Source organism: Papio anubis, chromosome 9 (assembly GCF_008728515.1).
Source record: "Papio anubis isolate 15944 chromosome 9, Panubis1.0, whole genome shotgun sequence".
Taxonomy (NCBI): Eukaryota; Metazoa; Chordata; class Mammalia; order Primates; family Cercopithecidae; genus Papio; species Papio anubis.
The window spans coordinates 33,457,044-33,467,009 of NC_044984.1; the positions used below are offsets into that span (position 1 = coordinate 33,457,044).

General features: G+C 41.6%; 1 protein-coding gene and 1 long non-coding RNA gene across 4 annotated transcripts in view; one reads left to right on the forward strand and one right to left on the reverse strand.

Annotated features, from left to right (window-relative positions):
* The window catches only part of CPNE8 (copine 8), a 236,390-nt gene extending 230,239 nt beyond the window's left edge, over positions 1-6,151 (reverse strand). The window contains exon 1 of one of the 3 annotated variants that reach the window (XM_021922180.2): positions 6,051-6,151. In XM_021922180.2, coding sequence (XP_021777872.1) covers positions 6,051-6,139 — 89 coding nt within the window. In that variant the 5' untranslated portion in view covers positions 6,140-6,151. Of the gene's footprint in view, positions 1-5,344; positions 5,982-6,050 lie in introns of those variants that run through there. The other 2 variants (XM_021922179.2, XM_017945779.3) reach the window with 2 other exon arrangements.
* On the forward strand, positions 6,043-9,385 carry LOC116268857. The gene is made up of 2 exons (XR_004176038.1): positions 6,043-6,565; positions 9,103-9,385. It is a non-coding gene; the product is annotated as an uncharacterized LOC116268857 (long non-coding RNA).
* Positions 9,386-9,966: the final 581 nt, after the last annotated feature.

Sequence of the window (9,966 nt, forward strand, 5' to 3'; positions counted from 1 at the left end):
TGAAGAATACTTTTAACGCACAGATTAAAAAATAGAGAATAGATGATTATAAAAAAAAATAGATGACAGTAAAATGTAGTAAAGCAATTAGGAAGTTATAACCTTTCAGCATTTCTTACATTTATTTTTAATATAATTTAATATTGTTTATACAATTCAATTTTTAATAGTCACTTTACAACTGACTTACAAATTTCTGTTCCCAAACCCATTTAAGCTCCAGCACACCATCAAAAAGTATCTTCCTAACACCCTAGTAGGGTGGGTATTACTAACTCAGATCAAGGACTATAGTCAGAGTCACTTACTCACGAAACCAGGAGATTAAAAGAATTAGTGTGTATAACCAGCACAGGGTGAACTTGTTAAGAGCTCAGATTCCTGGGTCCCATCTCTGGAGACTTTGATTCAATAGATCTGCTATGGGACCTAAGAATGATATTTTAACAGGAGAAACCCCCCTCCCCACATTAGACAATTTGGCTATAGAACTACAGCATCAAACATTTACTAACTACATATTCTGTGCCAAGCTCAGAATACAGTACATGGACATGAAAGAGACAAAACTTGTCCTCAAGGAGAGTAGAAAGACTAAGATTTGTAATATACCTATGACACTGGCACACCCCGGCTACTTTGGGACTAATCCAACTTAGGAGCACAGCCTAATTCAGAAAAGAAGGGGAAGGGAGGTAGGGCAGGGCAAAGAGCAGCACCTGTGTAGCCACAAAAGCAGGAGGAGTTTGGTTGTCTAGGATGAACGCTCACGCTTTGGGACTGTACCTTTTAGGAGTATTTTTTAGTCGTATTTATCTGGTATGCATTTTGGTCTATGGCAAGCACCTGTTTATTAGACTATATATAGTTGCTGGGTTCATGCAAGGAGTGATGGGAGATGAGGCAATAGACTTATACCAGGTCAGGAAGGGCTTTTTAGAATGCCTAGCACAAAGTAGGTACTCAAGCCTTTTCCACTTCATAGTCTTCCTTCCACTTTAATGTTTAAAGTCAGTATTGGCCGGGGGGCAGTGGCTCAGGCCTGTAATCCCAGCATTTTGGGAAGCCAAAGTGAGTGGATCACTTGAGGTCAAGAGTTCCAGACCAGCATGGTGAAATCCCATCTCCACTAAGAATACAAAAATTAGCTGGGCATGGTGGTAGGCACCTGTAATCTCAGCCACTCGAGAGGCTGAGGCAGGAGAATCACCTGAACCCAGGAAGTGGAGGTTGCAGTGAGCAGAGATCGCACCACTGCACTCCAGCCTGGGCCACAGAGTGAGATTCCATCTCAAATAAAAAAATAGTCCGTATTATCACCATTATAGGATTATTTCTGTGACAGGATGTACATTTGATACCTAACATACAAAGTCGAGAAATACACAATATTCTCACTGCTTTTATAATTGATAAGCTTACTTCTCAATCAGAGAAAATGGCGAAAATCAGTGAAATAGTGCAACAAATCAAGGACCCAAGGAAAAAAGGAGATTACCGCATATTAGTTTTCCCAGTGAGTTTACCTAATTCTATAGTAATAAGCTTTCAGAACAAAATGGAAATATTACCTTAGTTTATCTCTCAAGGTTGTATCATTTCAGCTACAGGCATTTTTAGTTAATTAAGTAAGCTAATTAATTTAAAAATCTACAAATTTACACAATAAAGGAAAATGAATGCAAGAAGAGCCAGACAATGGGTAGAAGAGGAAGGAAGTCAAACAGCAGGAGCTTGCCTCTGTATAAATACATATAGAAAAGGGTACCTCCCACCCCCGTAACACACCAAATTTATAGCCACTACAAAACTTCCATGTACACTGTCCCATCTCTAATCCAAACCATGCCTATCCAGCTTGTCTCTGCCCAAGCCCCATCTCCCCTTTGTAATATATTCCAAGCACCCTATTCCACAATGGTCCTTTCCCTCCTCATGCATGAGCCTCATCTTTGAATTTAGCCCTGTTACCATATCTTATGTAATGTTTATCTCCCAATCAGATTTTACATTTTCAGAGAAGAGAATGTCTTTTGCATTTCTCATAGACCCTAGCATAAACATAGACATATAAAAGGCACTCAGACACTTGATGAATAAACAGACTAAATTATTTCCATGAATTATATTCAAGCTTCAATTGCTGATCTTTTTCACCTTCCCCAAAATGCAGATAAAAACTTCGCCATAAAACTTTTAATGATAGGGGACAGTGAAAGGAGGTGAAAGAAAGAAAGGAAAAGAAGAAAAGAAAAGGAAAGAAAAAAGAAAAGGAAAGGAAAGAGAAAAAAGAAAGAAAAAGAAAGAAAAAGAAAGAAAGAAAGAAAAGAGAAAAGAAAGAGAGAGAGAGAAAGAAAGAAAAGAAAAGAAAGGAGAGAGAGAAAGAAAGAATGAGAAAGAAAGAACCTATTCAAATCTGAGCTGCTTTTGAAGTGTTGGCAAATCCTCAGTCTCTGGTATAGTAAGGCAAGGGAATTCCTTACTCTGCCTGCCCATAGTAAAGCTTAGAGGCCTTCAACTGTGCCTTGTTGCTAAGTGAAATCCCCACAAACTTTCTAGAAGATAGAGAAAGAGGGAACAGGTATCCCAATGCTGGTTCTATCCCTGTGTTATTTAACCAACTTATTGAAGTTCAAAAGAGAAAGACTTTTACAGAATTCCGTACCTGAATCATACATAACACATTTATTCAACAAATGTTATTTCCAATATTATAATAATAGCTAACATTTTTGAAAACATGTTTTTGTTTCATGCATTGTGTAAGTGCTTTCACACATCACCTTGATAACACTCTATATAAGGAAAATACCATAATTATTCTTATTTTTGGAGATAAGAATGCTTAGACAGACTGAATAAGAACTTACTCCAAGATAGCAAGAACAAGTCACAAAGCTAGAATTTTACTTAGGTCTCTGATGCCAAAGCCCAAACTAAATCACCTTCTATGGTTACAAGATCCAACAAAACTCAAATAGTTTTATTTTTGAATTTTAATGTATTAAAAATAAATTTAATCCACCTTTTCAGGAACTATTCCTGAACCTATTCCAAAGGCACTAACTTGGGTATTTAATTATGTTTCTGTTTGCCCAAAAGATGCTTTTTATCTCAAACTTATAGTAAATAGTAAGCTGAGTCAGAAGCAACTCAAACAATAGACTAAGCACTAGTGGCCCTGGCAGAGATGCTTGACACTAAGTATTTGCATTCTCTTTCAGGAATTTTTTTTTTTTCCTATTAGAAATCTTAAAAATTAAAAAAAAAATGTCAAAGCAATGTTATGAAAAAAAGCTGGAACAAGGGATTTCCAGGTGCCGAGGCAGCAAACTGAAACAAATTGCCCAGCACACTCACAGAAAACATGCATCAAAAAAGGGGCTCCATTAAACGTGGGCCCTACTGGCAGAATGACCAGTTTAGATATAATTTCCCTTAAAAAGCTCATGGAAAAATTCAGATTTGATTGACAATATTCTTTTATGTTCATTCCAAGTATAGGCCACATGCCATTTAGACTTTGCAGACTGTTGAGTAGAGGATAAGAACTCTAGTAATGCTATTATTGCAGGACTTTTGGCTATCCATTATCTGTATATACCAATAACTTCCCTCTAACATCCAAAACCAGCTTCAGAGAAAAGAAAAAGTCCTGTGAATTCTCTAAAGAGTTTTCCATACAGCTTCACCTGTTCCATTGACAGAAAAATCTCAGGCAGCACTTAAAACAGTGACAGCAATAAGGCAAGAGCTTAATGTTAGCTATCATTATCAGCATGATTATTTCCATAGTCCCAGATCAGTCTTAAGAGGCGGCAGAGCAAACCATCAGGTGATAGTTTCAGGGCTAAAGGCTGTCCTCTACCCTCAAATAATACTTCTACTAGGGTTGCTGGTGCTCGAATTTCCAGCCCCAGAAAAGAATTCCTTTGGCTTTAGGGTCAGTTTGTGAAAATGCAATGTCAAGATTGATGGAATTTTAAACTTATTTACATCAAGATTACCCAAATTTATTAGATTTCTTCAAGGCAAGTTTGCTAAGGAAAGGAAAGGGAGGATTTGAGGGCATAAAAACAATCTTAGGGCAAAAATGGATAAATGAGGAGGCAGTTTTCCAGTGAGACAGACCCAATTATGCAAACAAGGGAGTGGGCTTTAGGGTCAATATTAATTCACAAACTAATGGCCAACACCAATTTAGCACCGTCGCTTATCTCCTTCTCAAAATCGTCCACAATATAGCAGTGATGTTGCTTTATTTACAGGGCAACTAACCGGAAGAACGTCAGGACAACGAGTTTGTAATTTACAGTCTCTGGACAGGGTTGAAAGTCAGCTTTTTTTTTTTCCTTTTTTAAATTTTTTTAATTTTTTTATTTTATTTTATTTTATTTATTTATTTATTTTTGAGATGGAGTCTTGCGATGTCGCCCAGGCTGGAGTGCAGTGGCGCGATCTCGGCTCACTACAACCTCCACCTCCCGGGTTCAAGCGAGTCTCCTGTCTCAGCCTCCCAAGTAGCTGGGACTACAAGTGCCCGCCACCACGCCCAGCTAATTTTCTTATTTTCAGTAAAGACGGGGGTTTCACCATATTGGCCAGGCTGGTCTCGAACTCCTGACCTCGTGATCCGCCCGCCTCGGCCTCTCAAGGTGCTGGGAATACAGGCGCCCGGCCAAGAGTCAGTTCTTACAAGCACTCAAATGTGTCTGGGCCCGAAAACAAAACAAAACAAAGTCGTGACTTCCCAGATCTTAGGTAAGGCAACATTCGTCTGCAAGGAGGGCCGAAATTTCTACCTATCAGGCAAAAGGCAAAAAGCCCGGAAGGGTGGGGGAGAAGCAAGCTGGATGGCTCCAGGAAGTGGGTGGGGAGAAAGCTGCCGACGTTGGAGCCAACCCTAGCAACAGAAGGTTTGCACACGCCTAGCAGAGGGAGTCCCGGGCCGAAGCGTGCAGCGGTCACGAGCGCTTTTGGCAGTGCTGTCCCCTTCGATTCCGATCATCACGCAACCATCTAGCCCGGGTTTGGGACGGAAAACAGGCTTGTAAATTGGGCGGCGGCCGGTGTTCTCGCAGCTGAGTCACAGCCCAGCCAACTTTTACAGCGTTTCCCAGAAAGAAAATAAAAAGTCCCAGTCCCGGAGCCCACCACTCGCTTCTAATTCCCACTCCCCTGTGTCACCTGACCCAGGATAACTCCAGCCCCATTGCTGAGATATTTCCCACTCATGGGGCAACTTCTCGCCCGCGCAAAGCCTCGTGGTACCCCGAGCGCTCTCCAAGTGCTACCAACCCCGCAGATAGGAGGGTAGGAGGGAGGCGAAGGGCTGCGTCCTCACCTGCAGGACACGGACACCTCCACTCGCGTGGCCGGGATGGCAGCGCTCAGCTGGTTCAAGTCCCCGATGCCCGCAGTGCTGGTGTAGCGGCTGTCCATATTGGGAGGAGGCGCCTTGGACTTGTCCGGCGCTCACAACCAGAGCTCGGGAGGACTGAGGGCTAGCTCCCGTCAGGCGGGGATGGGGGTTGAGGGTGGAGGCAGAAGAAGGAGGCGGAGGCAGCGCGCAGGATGGGGGAGGGAAGGGCGGAGGCGGACTTCCGCGCAGAGCCACGAGGGAACCACGAGCCAGTACTGGGTGAAACTGACGCTGCCGGGGAAGTGGCGCGCGGGGCTCCCGGCTTCCCAGCCCCCTTCCGGCAGGCAGCAGCCCGGGCGGCGGACACAATCCGTGATCCCCTTCTGGCTGGAGGGGTCAGGCTTGGTGGACCCAGCAAGCAGCCTGATGTAGTAGGGGGCACCAGACGCAGACCCGTACCGTCCAGGACTGCAAGCCCTCGCCGGCTCTGCGAGCTTTTAGGTTTTGTCTCTACCTCTGCACACCCACACTCGCCTCCTGGGCCGCGACAGCTTCCTCCTGTCAATCAGGTGTGGACGGGAAGGTCTCGAAGTTTCCTCGCCTGAGTTGAAAGCTGGAGGTGGGGGTACCTCTGCCGGTTCCTAACTGCCCCGTTATAAGCCCCCCCCCCCCTACAATTGGTTCTCACCTCGCCCTCGGAGCGAGGGCAGATGAGTCTGGTCCTAGCTTCTGGACTGCCCACCGTCGGCCTCTTAAGAGTTGGGGACGGTGGGGCATTGTGACGCTCTCCAAACCTTGGAACGCGGTGGCAAAGTGGCCGATCAATATATGGGACAGGTGGGGGCGGGGGACGGACTCTAAGGTGGAAAGAACAATACTACTTGGGATTTAAGGGAACAATCTGGATTGTGTCTCCCCTTGGTTTTTTGGAGCTTAGAGGTATAACGGCGACAATCCTCCTACAATAAGGGCTCTTCTGGGTCCCTCGTTTCCAAAGGCATGAAAGTTCTGACCTGAAAATGGGGGCAGCGGGTGGGTGTCACAACCATATAAGGCAGCTCCTTCACCCGACTCCCACCCGCAAGACCTGAGACCTGACGGATTAAAGCAGAGAGGAGTCAGAGTGAGCGCCGCGTTGAGGAAACTGCATTCCAGGGCAGTAAGACTGGTGCCAAGATGCAGTCGCGGCAAAAGCATCCGGAGGTAGATGCGGCGCCCCTGCGTTGCAGAGACCTTTATTCCCCGCGCCTTCAGTCCTGCCTCACCCGAGCGCCTGCGGGTCCCGGGCGCCCGCCACCAGGCGGCGACGGAGAACAGGACGCGGCGCAGCTGGAAGGCGAAGGATGGAGAGGGGGCGGGTGTCCGCCCGCCAGATTCAGCGCTCCAAGCATGGAGTTTCCAGCTGGTTGGGCTAAGTCTGGGAGGAGCAGTTTTTGCGGTGGAGGACTTACCTTGAGTTGTAACATTTTAATCCACTTGTAGCCCCCTGCCTAGAGAATCTGTAGAGGCGGGTGAGAGCGTGTAGGTGCAGTCTTGCCGCTTCCCCTGCCGAGTGTACTTCCCGTTTCTATTTGGTTTCCTTTCCTGATTTCCCCACCCACCGCTTTTTCTTTTTCTTTTTTTTCTTCCTCTTGTCCTATTACAAATTAAACTGTACTTTACTGCGATTTGGAAATGCCCTAAAACTCCAGGCATTTCTATTATACTGCTCAAAATTAATTTGGCATAGAAATCTAGATTTTTTGTTTAAGCTCACCAGATTTTTACTTTACAGAAGCCTACTGAAGAAATGAAAGTTGAAAACTTTAGTAGTCAACATGTGGGATACTTACTTCTAATTTGTTTGCACTTTAGTGAGATATAACTGATATATAATGAACTGCACATAAAGTGCGTCCATCATTTGATAAATGTTGACTCATGTATCTCTCCGTGCAGCCATCACCAAAATCAAAATAATGAATCATTCCATCACCCCAAAAATTTTCTTATGTACCTCCTTTCATCACTGAAACAACCCTCTAAGCAACCTCTGATCTTTATGTCACTATAGATGAGTTTGCATTTTTAAAAATTGTGTATGTGGAATCATAAAGCAGGTAGTATTTTTGGTCTGGCTTCTTCTACTAAGCAAAATTCTGAGATTCATCTATGTTAGCATCAATAGTTCATTCTATTTTTTTTAACTGAATAGTATTTCGTTGTATATATGCGCTATAAATTGTCCATTCACCTGTTGATGGACATTTTGGTTGTTCGAACTTTGGGCAATTACAAATAAAACTGATATGAACATATATGTACAACTCTTTCTGTGGGCATATGTTTACATTACTTCTGAGTAAGTACCTAGGAGTGGAATAGCTGGATCATATGGAATGTGTATGTTTAACTTTTTAAGAAACTATTAAGGCCAGGTACGGTGGCTCATGCCTGCAATCCCAGCATTTTGGGAGGCCAAGGTGGGCGGATCACGAGGTCAAGAAATCGAGACCATCCTGGCCAACATGGTGAAGTCCCATCTCTACTAAAAATACAAAAATTAGCTGGGCATGGTGGCACGTGCCTGCAGTCCCAGCTACTCGGAGGCTGAGGCAGGAGAATCTCTTGAACCCAGGAGGCGGAGGTTGCAGTGACCTCAGATCACACCATTTCACTCCAGCCTAGCAACAGAGCGAGACTCCGTCTCAAAAAGAAAAAGAAAAAGAGACTATTAAACTTTTATTCAAAATAGTTTTACTACTTTTCTTTCCCACAACAGTATATGAGAGATCTGGTTGCACACATCCTTGCCAACATTTATTATGGTCTTTTAAATTTTAGCTTATCTAACAGATGTGTAGTAATATCTCATGTGGCTTAATGACTAATGATGTTGAACGTATTTTCCTATGTCTTTTTGCTATATGTATATGTATCTTCTTTGGTGAAGTGTCGTCATATATTTTACTTGTTTTTTATTAGATTTTGGTTTCCTTATTTGTGAGTTTTGAAAATTCTTTATTCTGTATCCAAGACCTTTATCACATGTGGTTTACAAAATATTTTCTGACAGTCTGTAGCTTGTGTTTTCATTCTCTTAACTGTTATCAAAGAGAAAAAGTTTCTAATTTTGATGAATCTAGTTCTTCAACTTTATCTATTATAAATCAAAATATTGATGTCAAAACTGAGAAATATTTGTCTAATGTGAGATCACAAAAATTATCATCTTCTATACTTTCCCCTAGAAATTTCATAGTTTTAGGTTTTACATTTATCTCTATAATTTATTTTGATTTTTCTAATCAAAGTTCTTATTTTTACACATTGTCATCAGATTTTTCCAGCACCATTTGTTGAAAATACTACCATTTTTCATTGAAAACTCTTTGCATCCTTTGCCAAAAATTAACATATATCTATGAGTCAATTTTTTAGACTCTATCCTATTCCATTGACCTATTTGTATTTCTTTAAACCAATGCCACCGAGTCTTGATTACTGTAGCTTTAAAATAATTCTTAAAGTCAGGTAGTATAACTTTTCCAACTTTGATCCTCTTCAAAATTGGTTTTTCATTTTTAATCCTTCTCATTTTCGTACAAATTTTAGAATCAGCTAGACAAGGTCCACAAAAAGTCTTGTTGAGATTTTCACTGGGGTTGCATTAATTCTGTCAACAAATTAGAGAATAATTGACATTTGGTCCAAATTAATCTTCTGATCTATGAACATTATGTATCTTTCCATTTATTTAGGTCTTCCATAGTATCTGTCAGCAGTGGACTGGTGTGCTTAAGGAGAGAGAGATTTGGAAAATACAGACAGAGAACAAGGCCATGTGGAGACAGAGGCAGAGACTGAAGTTGTGCCACCAAAGGCAAAGAATATCAAGTATCGTCAGTAACCCCAGGAAGCTGGAAGAGGCCAGGAAAGATTTTTCTTAGAGACCTTGGAAGGAGCCTGACCCTGGAACACCCTGAATTTAGACTTCTGGTCCCCCCAAACTGTAAAAGAATAAATTTCTGTCATTTTAAGCAATTTGGTTTGCAGTAATTCATTACAGCAGCCCTAGGAAAAGTAATACATATCAATAACATTTATTATTTCCATTTCGCTGACTTTTTCAAGTTCTGTGCTTATAAATTCGTCATAGTGAAGTAAGCTTTAAATAAAACTTTGAAAGTATATTCAAATTCTGTTGCTAGAGTTAGCACAATACGGAAAGGAATATAATTTTTAAAAATAAAATTTAATAATATAAATTATGACACGTCTAAACTTTTATTTTGGAGATTTTATAATAAAAAGTTTATATTTGTTAAAATTCATTTAAATTAATAATATAAAGCCCTTGGAATATGCTATAAATCAAAGATAAGTTACATTTACTACAGCATAATAAGCCATCATTCACTGAATCAGTGATTTAGCAAACATTAATTCAATGTCTGCCATGCACTAGGCACTGTACTAGATCTAAGAGCTAAAACTCCTTCTGGCACTTATAGACCAAGTAAAAATTAGCAAGGAGATACATTATTTGGTAAAGATTATACTGACTGAATCATCGAGCTCTGTTTTTTAAATAGTTTCAACTTTTATTTTAGATCTCTGAGGTA